Source organism: Filicampus tigris, chromosome 2 (assembly GCF_054856515.1).
Source record: "Filicampus tigris isolate MCC_2025a chromosome 2, RoL_Ftig_1.0, whole genome shotgun sequence".
Lineage (NCBI taxonomy): Eukaryota > Metazoa > Chordata > Actinopteri > Syngnathiformes > Syngnathidae > Filicampus > Filicampus tigris.
The window spans coordinates 7,404,729-7,422,523 of NC_141218.1; the positions used below are offsets into that span (position 1 = coordinate 7,404,729).

The 17,795-nt window shown below is 47.1% G+C and overlaps 3 protein-coding genes across 3 annotated transcripts in view; 1 reads left to right on the forward strand and 2 right to left on the reverse strand.

Annotated features, from left to right (window-relative positions):
- Positions 1 to 1,619, forward strand: part of LOC147151155 (high mobility group protein B2-like) — a 5,778-nt gene extending 4,159 nt beyond the window's left edge. Inside the window, exons 4-5 of the mRNA XM_086024638.1 lie at positions 22 to 196; positions 872 to 1,619. Of these exons, the coding sequence (XP_085880764.1) occupies positions 22 to 196; positions 872 to 997 (301 nt within the window). The 3' untranslated portion in view covers positions 998 to 1,619. The remainder of the gene's footprint in view (positions 1 to 21; positions 197 to 871) is intronic.
- Positions 1,620 to 2,710: 1,091 nt separating this feature from the next.
- LOC147151156 (phosphatidylinositol 4,5-bisphosphate 3-kinase catalytic subunit alpha isoform) lies at positions 2,711 to 11,795 on the reverse strand. The gene is given in 28 exon segments (XM_086024626.1): positions 2,711 to 3,056; positions 3,352 to 3,500; positions 3,584 to 3,705; positions 3,707 to 3,736; positions 3,821 to 3,938; positions 4,114 to 4,284; positions 4,353 to 4,431; positions 4,512 to 4,633; positions 4,806 to 4,912; positions 4,985 to 5,056; positions 5,130 to 5,229; positions 5,306 to 5,409; positions 5,720 to 5,884; positions 6,591 to 6,672; positions 6,752 to 6,876; positions 6,951 to 7,082; positions 7,159 to 7,311; positions 7,405 to 7,510; positions 7,687 to 7,772; positions 7,835 to 7,976; positions 8,045 to 8,154; positions 8,293 to 8,346; positions 8,409 to 8,537; positions 9,002 to 9,069; positions 9,422 to 9,631; positions 9,718 to 9,880; positions 10,363 to 10,466; positions 10,538 to 11,795. Coding segments are annotated over 28 exon segments (3,213 nt in total). The 5' UTR covers positions 10,623 to 11,795; the 3' UTR covers positions 2,711 to 2,931.
- Positions 11,796 to 12,686: 891 nt separating this feature from the next.
- On the reverse strand, positions 12,687 to 17,242 carry tsc22d4 (TSC22 domain family member 4). Its single transcript, XM_086056438.1, has 5 exons — positions 16,921 to 17,242; positions 15,610 to 16,130; positions 14,597 to 14,718; positions 14,483 to 14,519; positions 12,687 to 13,449 (listed from the first exon to the last, which is right to left on the reverse strand). Exons 2-5 carry the CDS (start codon positions 16,111 to 16,113, stop codon positions 13,195 to 13,197), a joined length of 918 nt encoding a protein of 305 aa, XP_085912564.1. The 5' UTR covers positions 16,114 to 16,130; positions 16,921 to 17,242; the 3' UTR covers positions 12,687 to 13,194.
- Positions 17,243 to 17,795: the final 553 nt, after the last annotated feature.

Sequence of the window (17,795 nt, forward strand, 5' to 3'; positions counted from 1 at the left end):
ACAGGCATACGTCTCTTGTAGGTCGGCGTTTTTCGTGTTCTGCAGCGAGTACCGTCCAAGTGTGAAGCAGCAGTACCCCGGCCTCTCCATAGGCGACTGCGCCAAAAAGCTAGGCGAGATGTGGAGCAAGTTGACGCAGTCTGACAAGCTGCCGTACGAGGAGAAGGCGCAGAAACTCCGGGAGAAATATGACCGGGTGAGAAAACGCACATGCAATTGCGTCACACATCAGCATTGTCGCCCCCCACTCCTTCACACCTATAGTGCTGACCCGCTATAATGCAGATGTTTTTGGTGGACCGTATTTACTTGCCTGTCATGAAAACCGACTGTTTTCAGCTTTGTACGCTAATATGAATACGGTTCATTATTGAAACATAAATATTGATTAAAATGCAGTAAAAAAAAAAAAAAAAAGGCAATATGTGGATAAAATAATGAACATTTAATCCGTCTTATTCTCTTGGGCTCTTATTGGCTGCTGACAACATCACACATCAAATAAAACAATCCGAGTTTGGTTTTGAGCCCTACAATGGCCCCTGAAAGCTTCTAGTGGTGAGCATTAGCGCCAAAGGAAGATCTTGACCATTCAGGAGAAGACCATACTCCTGAATATGCTTCGGGAAGGACTTTATTATGGTACTATGGTACGCTGCTGCGATTGAGTCATTACTGCCATCTAGGGGTATTCACAACTCACAACGCTTCTCGATACTGATAATATCAATGTATCCAATTTTATTTGAGCACTTTTTGTGTTCTCTGTGTTCTCATATGATTGCGAAGTGTTTAAAAAGTCTGTTTCAATATGTTTAAATGTGTAGCATGTAGCCGGGATAAGACTTCACTGTACTTTCTGTCCTCCCAGGATATGGTAGCGTATCGGGGTGGCGTCTCATACGCCAGGAACCCTGGTTCGTCCGCTCAGGGCGGTGACGAGGAGGAGGATGACGAAGGCGAGGATGACGATGAAGAGGATGATGATGATGAGTAGGGACCCACGGTTGTGCGCGTGTGTGTGTGTGTGTGTCTGTGAAAGGGAGAAAGAGCGTGAGAGAGAGGAGGGGTAAAGTCAAACATTCAACATTTTCCTTTTTTTTTTTTAATTTTTTTTTTTTTTTTTTTTTTTTGGACAATATGTCTCCAAGCTGCTGATTGGCTTCTAAAGTGGCAGGGGCGGAGCTTCAAAAGAGGCTCGGTTACAGCCAATCAGTGGCACTTGTCTTGCCACGGTGACAGCCACTCCCCCCATGGGCTGAGGCCTTTTTAAAGTTTTAATTACTTGAGTTCTCAAAGCACCTTGCTTCCTGTGTGGTGGGTTCCAGATGTAACATAAACACATTCTGGAAGAGTGATTGTGCGTGCGTGCGTGTGTGTAGGTAAGGTGAGGTCCGAGGACGATGATAATAGACGTCCCCCCCCCCCCCCGTCCCCCTCCACAACCACTGTTGCCATGGTTACCCCTACACCAGCCCCCTCCCCTCAGTCATGCTTACCTGTATGTTGCCATGGAGACCCTGGACTCTTCATTGTCATGTTTTTTTTTTTGTTTGTTTGTTTTTGTTCACAGTCAATGTAGAAACAACTTTTATAATAAAACAAGAGAGGAAAACGCACATATCTGTTTTTTTTTTTTTTCCCCTGTTTGGAAAAATTCTATTGGTCGTAGCAGGTATGGCGTGCTGGGCGACGGAGCGGTGAGTACCGGTACGCTTGGTGTATGGTGGTGGAGTTTTAAAGCGGTGTTTCCCAACCTTATTGTGCCAAAGCACATATTTTTTACACAATAACAGCAGATTTAAGTCTTACTCTGTTTTATGAATAGCAACAGGTTAATGGTACCTACAGTGTCCTGCCAATTACTATACATCACTGGTATAGATGAACGAAAAAATACACAATTTGTAGTAAATAAATCATTTTTCGGACCAATCAAGTGCAATTGGATCATTTCCTGCAGTGCGCGTAAGTGTTGTGGCAGTTGGTTGGGAATCACTAGTTTAATGTATATTTTCGCTTTTTTTTTTTTTTTTTTAAATTCAGTTTTTCAATATTGTATACGAACATAGCACACACAAACAAGTGTGAAGACATTAACATCATCGAAGGTTAGCTTCAGCATGAGCCGGTGCGTTGAGTGACCGGGCATTAGCTGTGGTCGATAGCAGCTCCTGGATCAATGCGCATGGTGTTACTCCTTGTGGGAATTAAAGCACCTGAAGAGCATCGGCAACTGTGTCGTAGCGAAAATCTTTGGGTTATTCACGCCCCGCTTGAAAAGGCGTCGTACGACCGATATATTCCACAAGATGACGGCAAAGCAATAGGTTTGTCGAAATGAAGTAAAAGTGACGTGCAGCTGATTGGAAAATGCAGGCTCCTGGGTGGCAACCATTGAGAAACACTTCTTTAAGTCATTTTATTTCATTAATTTATTTAGCAAAAAGTCACACCTTGTTTTAGTGAAGTACTGTCACACAGTGCAAACATCACTATACACGTGGTGGACTAAATCAATACGCAGTGATTGCATCATCATCCAGTCATTCTTCATCATTCACCAATTATGCCGCTGTAGATGAGATCATTGAAAGGTTTAACCCCAAATTTCAAAGGTGTACCCCGCCCCGAAGATGAGGAAGTTTACCAGTGTTCCGACTCTGTCCCCTGCTAATTAGTAACCCACCCCCTCCCCCCTGATTGGTTAGGGCTGATTGTCTCAAAAGTTTTTATTGCTTTTTTTTTTTTTTTTTTTTTGTCTTCACAGCTGCTGGTCAGTAAAGTTTGTTTCAAATGTATGCTACAACAGCAGCTCACTGGCTTAACATTAGCACCGAAGAAGGGGGCGACGCCTTTGGCATTCTCCGACCCGCGACCCTGAGATTGGCGTTGCTGTGACAACGCTGTAGTGCGTGTGCGTTTTGTCAGTTAGTGCTCATTGGGCATGTGCCGGATGGTGTGGAAGATCCAGTCCATCTTGGTGCTCCAGCCTCCATGATGAGCGTCGTTCATCTGCTTGCTGAAGTACTCCAACGCCTCCTGCTGGCTTTTCTCTGTCTCCCCAAAAACACTTCATTAGATACCTTTGTAGCAAGCCGTTGGAGATTTTAATTGATATCCTTGATATCCATCTTAAGGTCAATGGACTAGTTTTCACTCAAACGATTTGCCATGAAGCCATTAGAGCATTTATTCAGTATCTACTGAGCGCCGAATTGTCTTACTACTGAGACGAAAAAGTGTACTATTACAATAGGCACCGAGCTGGAAATCGAGGATATTGAATCGATGCTCAAAGGGAGATGCCTTCACTTTTTAAAAAATTTTTGTGCGCATGTGTGTGTTTACCCAGCGCCAGGGTTTTCCTCAGGTAGGCAATGTCATCGAAGCTCTGCAGTTCAGGCATCCCGCATCCAAGCAGCAGCGAGAACAAGTTGATGAAGAGGCTGGCGTGCTGACGAATGGCCAGGTAGGCCTTGTAGCACATCTCCTGGAACCTGGCGGTGAGACGGGGTGGGTGAGACAGAAACTTCCTTGGACACAGACAAGACGGGTGCAAAAAAATAAAATACAAGACCACCTGTCAAACTCTTTTGTCTTGGTCGACTCTTGGACTCCTTTGCTGATCACGATCAGGAAGTCCTGTGTCAGGACAAATGGGACGCGCTCCCGCTTGTAGCCGAACTTCTTTTTCTTGTGGTCCCAGGAAGTGACCGAAGTCGATGTGGAAGAGCTGCGGTGAAAGCTGGAGGTCAGGGGAGATGCGAGGGGGGGGGGGGGGGGGGGGCGAAGGGTGTGGGGCGGCGGGACGACTCACCTGTCCGTTCTCCTTCACCATAATGTTGGAATTGTGCCGGTCGCCGATTCCCAGAATGAACGTGGCCACGCAGTAGCCTGCACACGACCTGGTAAACAAGTCGATGGCACGGTCATACCTGAAAGAGGAAAAGGAAACACTTGTGAATAACAGCCTGGATCCCCGAATTGCCCCGCTAAAATTGCGGTTCACCTATTGCGGTCCTGCTTTATCACAAATTTCTAGTGTGGAACTTATCCACTCGTGCGGGTACTAATTCACACAGACAGACGCACGGACGGACAGTTACTGACGCCTCTCCGCGGTTCTTGTCTTTGATCCAGTGGTGTAAAGTGTTGGAGTTGAACTGCAGCGCCCCCTTCAGGCCACCTTTGCACTGAATCTGCATGATGGTGAAACTGCTCTTCACTACCTCGATGAGACCAACACAGTCGCCAATGGACAGGCATCCGTAGGGGAGCATGCTGAGACCGACATACACGACGTGTGAGTCATGTCTCATGGGTGTCTGTCATTTTCACCGATGTCTCACCGCAGGTCCAGGCCTTGGTTCTGCCAGATATTCTCCATAATCTTGATGATCTGTAGCGTCAGCATGTCCTGCCGTAGATCTGCCAAACACACGCGCACACAAACGCATGTTGGTTACATGGGAGCCACATTACCCACAATCCCGTGTGAAACCTTCTACCGTCGCCATTCTTGAAGATGATCTCATTGTTGGTGAAGAGCAGCTCCGACATGATGTCGGGGTTCTCCCAATTCAACCACAGGGGCCGCTTCGCAGACGACATTATCCTGCACTCCTCCAGCCTGGCCACACATGTCGGGTTTCAAAGACTCACAGGGAGGAGCAAGTCATATATGCCCCCCCCCCCCCCCCCAAAAGTCAATGGACTCTTTCCTAAATCTTAGTCAAGCAAGCTCAAGTCAAATGCCCCACTTCTGCATTGCATAGCATCAGAATTGGTGGAGGGAGTATCACCTGAGGTGTCCCAGCTGGTGCACGGGGTTCAGAGGAGAGACGAACCCTTGCAGGGCTTCCATGTAATCTGGACGGGACATGTGCTCAACCAGGAACTTCATCTGAGTCTAACAACCAATCACAGCATGGCATGACGTGACGAGTCCGACGAAGGCGCACGGTTCGCTTCTCTTCCTTACTTTCTGCGTCTCGTCCTTCTTTTCCTGTTTCAGCGTATCCGTGAGGTTCACCAGTTTATCCATGGCCTCCACCTGCATGGGCACATGCGCACGACCCGTGGATCGATCAATCAAGGGCCGAATAGCGACAGAAGGGCCTCCTCACCTGTCGGTTCAGGTGTTTGAGGTACATGCCGCAGGCTCTGCAGAAGGCTTCCAGCAGCAAGCCAAACCGACGCGACACTGTCTTGTTGTGCATCTCTGACCTGCCGACAACAAAACGCCAATATTGCTTTCATGTGTTGGCCTCACAAGTCGTCGTCCCATGGCCGGCTTACTCACTTGAGATGCCAGAAAAAGAAGTGTCCAATCCTCTGATTGGTCAGTGCTTTCTTGATAAGGAAACGGGCCAGCGGGTTGTCCAGGTACATCTCATACTTCAAGACCTGAACGCACGTTACAATATATTTCTGCTTGTGTTCCATGGCGGCACACCTTTCTGCGAGGGCAGAGGTGGCAAATCCAGTTCCAGAAAGTAAAAGACACAGTTTGTCTTTAGCCAAAGGTGCCCTCGGAGGCAAATCCAGTTCCAGAAAGTAAAAGACACAGTTTGTCTTTAGCCAAAGGTGTTTTTACTCAACTGGCAGGCGAACAAGCTCTTGAGTAGAATCACCGGTGGCTAAAGCCGAACTGTAGAAGGGGTTTTTACTTTCTGGACTTGGATTTGTCACCTCTGCCTGAGGGTGAGTAGCGAACCTGTACAAGCTGCAGTAGGTACTGGGACAGCTTGTCATCCGTCAGACTCTGGACCAGGCAGCGCAGCGCAAACTCTCTCACCATTGGGTCAGGAAAGTTGCAGTCCAGCAACTCCAGAGCTGACTCGGACTCCATGAGAGGCCACTCTTTCAAAAGGCAGTACATCTGGTAGTAGGGGTTTGGGAGATAGGTAAGCAATGAGTGCAAGAGAAATTGGGAGAAGTGGGGCACTCAATTCAGTTATTCCAATTCTACCTGTAGTGGACATTTTCATATTGGACATTGTAGGACTCATTTTAGTGTGTTTGATGTACATTTAATAGTGGACCACAACAGTTGCTTTGATACATAAAAAGTGTATCCAGTCTGTAGAATAGCGAAAGGTGGAAGTGACAAGCCAAATGTGTCCATTTCAACAAGAGGAAAGACCCCCCCCCTCCCCTTTGAGACCTCTCTGTTTGGCCACATGCTGTTTCTTCCTTTGACCACCTGACTGTTTGTCTGACTTGACTTGACTTTGACTTGGTATCTATGAGACTTAACCTGTTTGTCTGACTTGACTTGACCTTGACTTGGTATTCATGAGACTTAACTTGTTTGTCTGACTTGACTTGACTTGACTTTGACTTGGTATTTATGAGACTTAACTTGTTTGTCTGACTTGACTTGACTTTGACTTGGTATTTATGAGACTTAACTTGAACTACAGAGCTTTACCCAAGTCATGACTTGCCTAGACTTGTTTGAAATTCGGTGCAGGATGGACTCGATTTGACTCGCTTGAAACTGAAGATTAAAACTTGGTTTACTTATGACTTGCACGTGTGCCATACTTCCTCCCGCCTTTGGAAATTGCTTGTACATCTCCTACCTGAGATACTTCATCTCTGGAATTCCATTTGACAGAAAGAAGCAGCTTGGGAAGAGACTCTGGGATATTGACACAGTAATGTCTGCAAAAGGGAGAGACACACGTGCACAAAAACTAGAGACTAGATGCTTGGTTGCACGCGTGGGAAGTTTGGTCCTCACCTGTGTCTCCACAGGAAGTCCTTCTCTTGTTCCGAGAGTTCATAGAGAGGATCTTTGGAGCAGAGACATCGAAGCTGTTCAGCGTCCGCTGCTGAAACACTGCTGTCACACGCCAGTCGACTGTTCTACACAGTGATACAGGCTCTGTCCGTCTGTCCGCCTGCCAGGCCCCCTCTGTGTGTGCACGCGTGTGTGTTACCAGGCCATGTGTGTAGCTAAAGCCCAGCTCCCTGCTGATGGTCCAGTTGGCGTGTTCTTCAATTTGCTGCTCGTCTGGAAAAACAACCGGCTGGTTGAACCAGGAGAACTCGAGTTCGACACAGGGAGATTCCTAGCGATCAGGAACAACCAATTAGGAGAGTTGATCCGGGACGCCAGACCAGACGCAAAAACCCCAGGTGGCGTACCTTGTTAGGATTGGAACCGGCCACCCCGATAGGGTTCAGCAAGTCCTCAAGGCCGTGAGGCACGGGCCATAAACTGAGCGCCACTTTCCCTGAAACCAGAATGTCCTTATAGTCGAAGAGGTTCACGTTTCCCCAGGCCAGTGGACAGTGTTCCTGACAGACAAAGTGGACAGAGAGCCATTCATTTGGTGAGTTCTCTTCCTCATCCCTCCAACTTCCTGTTTCCTTTCTCCTTTCCTTTACTACCTCCTTAGCTCCTTTCCTTCCCTTCACAGAGCAGATAGACAGGCAGAGTCTGGCTGAGCGGGGAAGGTCGGCCAGGTAGATGTCATAGGTCAGCCATTCATTCCATCTATGCGTTATGCAGAGGTGGCAATGGTACTCAAACGGTGTAATTAAGTAGAAGTACAGATACTAGTGTGAAGAAAAATTAAAGACCAATAAAAGCAGCAATACTGTTTCAGCTCCTCTACTAAGTTGCGGTAAAAAAAAGTGAAGTAAGCGTCGCGACTGTTCAGTGCGTGTTACCTCGGGTTGGAGCATGGCACTCTTTGTGTGTTGACATTGTCGCACAGTGGCTCGCCTCCATGATAAATCCCCGTTCTTACGTAGATCTACACGCATCATTAGACAGAGTCGGACAAAGACGGCCAGAGGCAAAGACAGGCAGACAAACCTTGTCGATGTCTCGGATGTTGACGTTGACATAGGTGGCGCAGAGCAGTCGGACCCTCAGCCGGGTGTTGAAAGCCCACAGTGAGCGTGGTGGAGAGCCGTCGGACCCTCCAGGACAGGGAGATGGCTGCGGAGTCCGGCGACTGGAACACAAACAAACACAAACAAGTCCTCAACCCTAATTGGTTCTCCGTTTGAGCGCGCGCCTTACCTGTAGGAAGGCGTGACGAAGCTGGAGGCAGGAAGTTGGCAGTAAAGACTGTCCTTGGAGACCAGCATGAGGTGAGGAAGACGACCGACGATGATACAGGAGCGGATGTACTGCGGGCAGGCAGAAGTCGCAGGTGAGACTGTTTTTGTTTTTGGAGCATATTCGGATATGGACTTATGGTGATATCGAATAAACGCTCAAAGGGCTTTCCATAGGGAGTGGGAGGACCGATCCGTGAAAACTTTTACCTTGTACTGACTGAGCGGATACTTTTCCAACAGGTACTCGTCGCAGCCACACACCTGAGGAGGTAGTGTGCGCGTGAGTCGGATGGGCCGCGGTAAGAGTTGAGTTGCGCGTGTACCTTCAGGATGTACTGGCCCTGGTACTCCTGTACACAGAGGCGGAGCTGCTGAGGAGACAGGTGCATGGATCTGCTCTTCTTCCTGATGGACTCTGCTATCAGCTGTTCGGGAAGGCTGTCATGGCTCACCTGTGCACGCCCAGGAAAATATATCTTTCAGGTGAGTGATTGACGTATAAAAACATCAACCAAATGTACCGAGTACCTCGTTATATTGCACTTTGTCCACCGTAGCGGAAATCTGTGGCGTGAAGCTATTGTTTTTCATGTTTGTTTGTTTTTTTTTTACAATTTCTCCTGTTAAAATAGTGTTCACTATTGAGAACATCGAAATGAGAAGTCAGTATGTATATATATATATAAATATTATATATATATATTTAAAATGAACAGTTTAAACAAGCATTCTCTTGGACTCCGATCGGCTGCTTTCTAACTCCGTGACGCATGCACTGTTGGATAGAATGTTGACTTTGGTTTTAGGCCTGTTAAAGTGGATTTTGATACGTTTAAATCTGTTTAAAAGTTGTTGGGTTTTTTTTCAAATATTGCTTCTCTTCCGATATATAGGGTTTCGCAGTATCCAGGGTTACCTTAAGCGTATATTTCTGCTTGGAATTTGTTGGTGACACGATCACCCAGATGGTTACAATCAGTCTGCCTGTGGAGAGACACAATGAAGCAAATCGGTTCTTGTCATTTTCCTTGATAGAAGGGTCTGACGCAGGAGTTTCTTCGCGACCTTCAAAATCCCTACAAGTCTCTCCATGTCCCTTCAAATCTCTTTATGTCCTTCGTGGCAATAAGTGTCTTAATGTACCAACAAGTCATGTTTCTAAAAATCCCTTAAACTCCCTAAAAGTCTCCTAATGTCCATAAAAGTCCCTCGAATTCATGTCCCTACAAGTCACCGCAAATTTCTTCATGTCATTACACGTACCTATAATTCCGTTTTATTCAGTCATTCAAGGTGCAGTTTTGCACGTGCAAGTGATGGACGGCAAATGTTATACCTTTGTCAAGCTTGCTGTAGATGTGCTGTGGGAGTTGGGGGCTGGACTCTACATTTGGGGGGTAAACGTAGAGTGCTTGGCTGTGGGCGCCGCCCCCCTCCCGTTCCTCCATGGCCTCCCTGCACACACCCAGTATGGCTCGACGGAAGTCCTGAACCTCCGGGTCTTTCATCATCTCAAACTCGCAGACCGGCATCCCGATGGCGAATCCTGCGGTTGAACAGTGTGGCGTGGTCACGGAATTCCACTCAGGCGTCAGGCACATCGCCACGGCCCACCTGCTCCCCGCACCTTACCGATCTCTCGGTTCAGGATCTTCTCCTCGCGATTTCCCAGCGGCTCGATCACTTTCAGGATGGGGTGGAACAGGCGGAGGTCGCACAGCCGCCTCGTCTCGTCGTAAAATTCTTCCCTCTCTGCTTCCTGGGTCACACCCACAAAGATGTAGCTGGACTCCTCCTGTAGTCGGCCAGGTAGCAGAGGTTCCTACATTTCACTTCGGGTTCCTACAAGTCCCCTCAGGTTTTCTCATTCCCCTACAAGTCTCAACAAGTCTTTTGTTGTCCCTAAAAGTTGCTTCACGTCCCAACAAGTTTCCTAATGCCCCTACAAGTCTCTGAATGTCTCTAGAAGAAGTCATGTCTTTTGAAGTCCAGTCAAGTCCCTTTATGTTCTTCACTGTCCCCACAAATCGCCAAATGTCCCTAAAAGTATCTTTTGCAAGTCATGTTCACACAATTTCTCATGTTCCTACAAGTCTCTTTATGTCCCAACAAGTTACTACAAGTCTCACCTCATCCGTATAAGACCTGACAAATCTTCGTGTCCCTACAAGTCTCTTTGTGTCTGCTCAAGTTCTTTCATTTCCCCACAAGTCTCGTCATGTCCCCACCAGTGATGTCCTGACAGAAAACGGCTGCCGTTCCTGAGGATGGCTCTACCTGCAGAAGGTGGTAGAGGGGATACTTCCTGGCCTCTGTGAAGAGCTGCTGCTTGATGTTGATGAGAGGAGTTTCACGAAGACACTCCAGACTCACCATCATCCCTGCGCGCAACACGAACATGGGAATCCGTGTCGGATTGGGACACAAAACGGGGGGGGGAGCAAACTCATACCGTTGGGAAGGCAGCAGTCCACCAGGATGCGCGGGGGCATCAGGTGGAGACCCCATAATTCCCCTGACGACGGTCGGGGTGCCATGGCAACCGCCTCACCTCCGGAGCACCTGGCAGACAGGTAAGTGGACGTGATAATGTCTGTGACAATTGTTTATCTTACCTACTGCTTCGTTCATGTCCCTAGAAGTCCTGTTATGTCCATATAAGTCCCAACAAGTCTCTTCATGTCCTACCAAGTCATGTGTCTACAGATCTCATCATGTACCTTAAAGTCCCTACAAGCCTCGTCTTGTTCCTAATAATCCTTACGAGTCTCTTCATGTCCCTTCCAGTCATGTCCTACCAAGTCCCTTGATGTATCTAAACGTCCCTACAAGTCTCTTCATGTTCCTGCAGGTTTCGTCCCTACAACTCTCTTGGATCTTATCATGTCCCCAAAAATCCCTACAAATTGTTTCATGTCTCTAAAACTTAAGACAAGTCTCTTCATGTCTCTCCAAGTAATTTCCCTACAAGTCTCTTCGTGTCCATACAAGTCCCCACTAGTCCTATGTCCCGAAAAATCCCTGAAAGCCTTTTGACATTCCTTCAGGTCTCATAGTTCCCCTGACGACTATGACATGCCAACCACGTTACCGTATCTGTGGCTTTTGTTCCTTTGATTGTTGTTTTCAAGCCTCGTCCCTCTAGGTCCCTCCATGTTCCTACAAGTCCCTATAAGTCTCTATGTCGCTAAATCCGAACCATGTCCTTTCAAGTCTCTTCATGTGTCTGAGAGTCCCTACAAGTCTCGTTCCCCCTCCTGACGATGTTGAGGGCGCCATGGCAACCGCCTCACCTCCGGCAGCTGACACAGACAGACAGTCAGACAGGTGGATGCGTTCATGTCTGTCCTTCGGGGGAATCTTTTCGATGCACCCGGCCGTCTTATTTTCTCGGAAATCTCCATTCGCGTCTTCACATCTTTGTGTATTTTCTATGGGGCCGTCAAACAAAGGCCAAAAAGTAGGACACGTGCGCGCACACTCACATGCACACATTTCCTGTTGCTCTGCGCGGAAGAGGATTTGTCACGAAAATGATTTATATCTGCTAGGAAGACCTCGACTTGGCTTGATCAAAAAGAACCAACCCCCTCTTCTTGTCTCCTCCTCATGACTTCAGACTATGATATGGTTACCATGACAACAGGAAAGGTAGCATCGGGCTGTGATTCCCCCTTTGTTCAGCGTGTGTGTGTGTGTGTGTGTGTGTGTGTGTGTGTGTGTGTCACCTGAGCTTGTTCCCAGTCCGGCGGCGTGTCTTCACTCAGAGCATCCTTGTGACCACCCGGTGTGTCTTTGTCTCCGGTGTGAGTGTCAGGCTCCTAATTGTGCGTCATCAACGGCGACCAGGCGTTCCAACCCGCCCCTCCACCGCGGGGCGTACGTCCACATCCAGCCTAGGCGTCCGTCAGTCTGTCCGTGTGTGTTTGCCGCGGAGGGCGGCGTGCGGAGGAAGCCGCTTCTCGCCGGCAGTGGTAGAACAATGTGCTGGAGGAAGGGGGGTGGGGGGGGGGGAATCCAGCGGGGGGGCTTATCTTGCCCGCTTCCTCTCTTAAAGGGCCAGCATCCTCCGCCAAAGATCCTTAATGGCGAAACAAAGTTCTTTCACTCTTACCAAACCAAGAGGCCCTATTGTCCCAGAATTATTGCGATTGAATAGTTTCAGACTGTAGTGTTGGACACTTTTGAGTCGTAGACACCAAATCTTATTTAGAAGTGTTCCGAGGAATAATAGTACCGGAACATTGATAGGTTCCGCTTGAGTGTCACAGTGATTCCTCTGTCTGTCGGTGACATCTCTGAACAAGCAGAGGATCAGTGATGTCACATCAGCTGTTAATTTTACACTCTTTCTCTCTCACTCACACACACACACACACACACGCACACAGTAGTTGTCAACAAAGAGAATCTAGGCAAAGATTAGCGGGGCGGGGGATTAACAGAATGTGTTAAGAAAATCACGATGCGTATTTTTTAGTGTGTCTCCTTGATGTCGGTGGTTATAAAAAGCACAAGTCCTAAATTAGAACCTTTGAGAAGCAGTCGTTTGTTCAGTTTGCGTGTGTGTGTGTGTGTGTGTTTAAAACAAAACAACAAAGTTTTGTTGTACAGACAATTTATTTGAAGATCACTACAAACTGCACTGATCACTTGCACTGATCACACAGAGACAGAAAGCGATCAAACGTCACATCAAGTCCCTATGCTAGTTTGATTTCATGGGTGTCACCGTGGAATAGTGGTTAGCGTGTCTGCCTCGCAGTTCTGAGGTTCAGTGTTAAAATCTCGCTTACGGCCTTCCTGAGTGTCAACGTTCTCCCCGTGTTTGTGTGGGTTTCGTCCGGGCTCCCGAAGCAACCCGTGTGAATGATTTTATTGATTTGGTTTTCATTTGTCAAAATGTATCTTGAAATTGGCCGGCGACTCGTGTAGAAGGTGCGCCCTTGCCGGTATACAAAATGAATGGGTGGAGGGACGGTTTAAGAAAAATGTATCCATGGATTTAGTCCATTTGAAGAGAGGTGGATAATGGAGGTTGGTTCTTCAACAGTTAGGCACTGTTTTGCCATTTTGAAATTTACACGCACAATAGAAAATGGACTGAAGTTAATTCGACAGAAAGGTGGAAGCTTCTGTTGCTGCGGCAACCCTCATCCTCCCCCCCTGCGTAGGACTATCGTCCCGTTGGCTCATCGGTGCAACAGCAGGTGAGGGAGGCCTGGGGTCTGATCGAGCGTGCGCGCGCAGGTCGCGGTTCTCGGCCTCTAGCTGCTGGTTCCTCTCTTGGAGCTCCCTGATTTGCTCCCTCAGAAGCTCCACCTCTTCCCGGACGGCCAGCATCAGATGGCTCTTCACCAGGTCCTGCGTGTGGACAGAAGGTAAACTTCAGATGGGAGCAGACAGCACGAGTCCTGAGATGAATGTACTCTCGCCAGTGTAGCAAGGTGGCAAGGCCCAACTCAACCCTACACCCTTAAAGCGGAAGTCAACGAAAACATTTTTTTTTTTCAAGAATATGTTTTATGCAAGCCCACTAGTTGAAACAGGGCATTCTGATAAATATTGCGTTTGTGGAATAAGCGTCAATCCGTTTTTAGCCATCTCTGGGGGCGGCCATTTTGTCTTCTGTCGACTGAAAATGACATCACAACGACCAATCACGGCTCGGATTCAGAGAACAGGTCAGCTGTGATTGGTCGTTGTGAGCGGTTGTGATGTCATTTTCAGTCGACTGAAGACAAAATGGCCGCCCCCAGAGATGGCTAAAAACAAGTGCATTTTGCTACTTAACATATATTCCACAAACGCAAAATTAATCAGAATGCCGTGTTTCAACTAGTGGGCCTGCTGGGAACATATTCTTGAGAAAATTATGCTTGGGTTGACTTCCGCTTTAAAGTGGAAGTCAACCCAAATATATTTTTCCAAGAATATGTTCTATGCGGGCCCACTAGTTGAAACAAGGCATTCACATGAATATTACCCTTGTGGAATATGAGTTAAGTTGCAAAATCCTCCCGTTTTGTTCCCCCTTGACAAGTGACAAAATGGCCGTCCCCTGAGATGGCTGAAAACGGGCGGATTTTTCTCATATTCCACAAACGCAATATTAATCAGAACGCTTTGTTTCAACTATCAGGCCTACATAGAACATATTCTTGGAAAAAAATATGTTTGGGTTGACTTCCACTTTAAGGTCATGTCCCAACAAGTTCTGACTAGTCTCTCCGTCTTCAAGTCCAGAAAAGTCTCTTCATGACCCTCAAAGTACACGTCTCTTAGTCAAGTCTCTCAATACTGCAGGTAGGTGAACCACAACATACTGGGGTGAACACTGTGCCCCATAAAAAGTGTGAACGATGAAAGACATCGTCCCCTCATGTGAACCACTCACCATGGCCTGTTCGATCTTGTTGTCGATGGCAACCACACTGGCGACAAACCAAAACACACGTAATCACAAAAAGCCCGCTCCTGTTTGGCTGTCTCCAGACGCACGCAACACTACCTGATGTCTGCCGGCAGGCTGAAGGCAGCGCTATGGTCCAGGCCGAACGCCGCCGGAGTGGGGATGAGGGTCAGAGTGGGAGGGGGGGAGCTTGGTTGAGAACGAGACAGCCTGAGGACGGACTGACACGCAGAGAGAGCAAAAAAAAAAAAAAAAATTGTGAAATACTTTGAATAGTGTCTCACCTGTGATTCTTGATCATATGCAGCCACACTGTCAAAATGTACCATTCTGCTTTCTCTGTCATCAATCCCATGACATTCCTGCAAGTCTCTTTCATGTCCCTGCAAGTCCATGCAGGTCTTTTCATGTCCCGAAAAGACTCTTCATGCCCTTACAAGTCACTTCATGTCGCAACAAATCCCTCCATGTCTCAAAAAGTCCCTATAAGTCTCTTGAAGTCTCATGTCCCCACAAGTTCCAACAAATCTTTAAATGTCCCTTCAAGTCTCATGTCCAGACACGTCTCTTCATCTCCTCACACATATTTTTGATCTCTACATGTCCTTCGTGTGTAATTAGGTCTTTACACATCTCTGAAGATTTGTAAAGATCTGTTCATGCTCTCACAAGTTCCTTCATTTCTCTTTTAAGTCCCTTCATGTTGCGAAAAGTCCCCACAAGCCTAAAAGTCTCTAAAATTCTCCTCTTCGCGTCCCTAAAATTGTCAAGTGCCATGTTGCTACAAGCCCCAACACATTTCGTCATGTCCCTTCAAGTCTCCTGTCCTTAAAAGTCTCTACGTGTCACATGTCTCTTCGTGTCCTTACAAATATCTTCAGTCCCTGCAAGTCTTTTCATGTCCCTCAACGTCCCTACTTAACCCTAAAAGTCCCTTTATGTCCCTAAAACTTATATCGGTATAAGTCTCTTCATGTCCCTGCTAGGCATGTCCCGATAAGTCCCTACAAGTCTCTAAAGATCCCTTCGAGTCATGTCCCAACAAGTCCTTTCATGTCCCTAAAAGTCCTGCTAAGTTGATTCATGTCCCTATTGGCAATTCTTTGTCATACCTGCCCCCCGGCATTAGAGGCCAAGCGTAATGGAGAAGGTGGGGAAGGCACTAGTCGCCCCACCGTTTCCCCATCTCTGATTGGCCGAGATGGTAAATGGACTGCTCCTGTAATTGACTCCAGCGACTCCAGCGATTGGGCGTGTCTCATGCTGTCCATTACGCGCTTGAGCCCCGGCCCTTCCGTAAAGTCCGTGCACATCCAGCGGCCGCGCCCATACGTGTCGCCATTTCCTCGCCCTCCCGTGCCGCCTCCTGCCAAGCGGACCAGTCGGAACCTGGAGGAGGTGCCTGCCCCCTGCCCTAAGGTATCATGCGATATGTGTTTCCTCTTCAGGGAGGGTGTCGTGGGCTGGGAGCAGCTGCCCCGGGGACTATGGGAGGCGGGGGGCGATTGGACAACTGTCAGGATCACGCCGGGAGCTGATTGGCCGGCCCAGGTTTGACTGAAGTCGGATGTCACGCTGGTGATCTGGAAGCCACTGCGCTTTTTTTCACAGGTCATCACCGAGCATACGCTCCCTGAATACACACACACACACACACACAAAAGTAGGCCTCGAAAGTGAACGGATGGCGTTAGATCGTGTGGAGGGATGATGGCGATTAGTTTTCAAAATAGGTACGCAAATGGTTACTCATCATTTGGGGGTGGAATTTACATTATTGAGAAGGAGTGCTGTAGAAAATAGATGGCCTAAGCAAAATAGACTACCGGGGTGACCCATATTCAAGAGGGGATTTTTTTTTTTTCACCACAGATATGCACCAGGTTGTTTAAGTGAGGTGGAAATGTACGCGGGACAGGCACTATGGCACATTAATAGATGTGGTTAGAGGTTGTTTGTCTGAATGTGCCCTACAATTAGTCGGCAACCAGCCTGTCTCTCATTCAAATAGTCACCTGGGATAGGCTTCAGCTCACCTGTAACCCTAATGAGGACAAGCACGAAAATTGCTCGATGGTTGTTTGTCTATTTGGGACCTGCGATTGGCTATCGACCAACCCTATGTCTCAAGCGAGACCCAAATGAGGATAGGTGCTCTGGAAAATGGAAGGATGGAGATTGCGGAACTGCCAGTTTTACCTGACCCTTCTCCAACTACAACTTAAATAACATGTCAAAATATTTACACAGAAGGAGGAGTTCCCACATACACGGTGCAGTAATACTGGGAATTTTATGAGGATGAAGTAAATTCTCTAGTTTTAATCTAAGCAGGGTCTATTTTAGCGCAGGTTCTTCCTGCACATTGGTAATGTTGTGTAATGTCAGCTGGCACTTCATATTTTCTTTAAGTATTGTCTCACCTGCTTTTTTGCGTCTTTGGAGTTGTTGTCAAACTTCCTGTTTCTCTTCTTTACTTTACTTCTTCGCTCGCCCTGTCAGCTGCCACCTACGATTCTGCGCGTGCGTCAAGAGGAGTTCTTTTGTGAAGGGCGGGGGGGGAAAGGCAAGAATAAAACCATTGCGAGCGCTGGCACGACGAGTCACAATAGTTTTGTCCTCGTCCACTTTCGCGAAAATGCGGTTAAATGGCATTTTTGGTACGCGTGACGTCACGGGACTCGAGTTGAACTCTCGGTGTAAACAGCTCCTCCTCCGTCCTACGATGACGTCACAATGGAGCGATTCTTTTTTTTTTTTTTTTTTAGTCGGAAGTACAAACCAGCTCAGTGCGCATGCGCGTTTTACGGCCCTGGCCCAGGAGGCGAGCTGAAGTTATTTTTTCCCAAATTAAAGTAGAATATTCCTTATTTTCTTGATAAATTTGTCAGGAATACATAACAGAAGTTAGCCCTCGCTAACATTACTTGTATTTGTTCATATTCAATGTGTTCATGTATTTGTTTGATTCAGCTGGTTGTGCAAACTTTTGTGCTCAAGGGCAGCATTTATTTTTGATGGGCCAGGTCATTTGTTGATGAAGTAAAAAAATGTTTAAAAAAAAAAAAAAGTGAATTCGTCGTTTCTTTTAGTGCTAATTTAAGTGTTGGAAGTGCATGTAAAAATATTTTTCCATGTATTTTTTTAAATGAAACAAAATATTTAATGACACAATTTTAATCAAATGATTCACATTTTTAAATTGCATTATTTCAAATTCATTTATCATATATAGCATTTACTCAAATATATATATATATATATATATATATATATATATATATATATATAAACAATG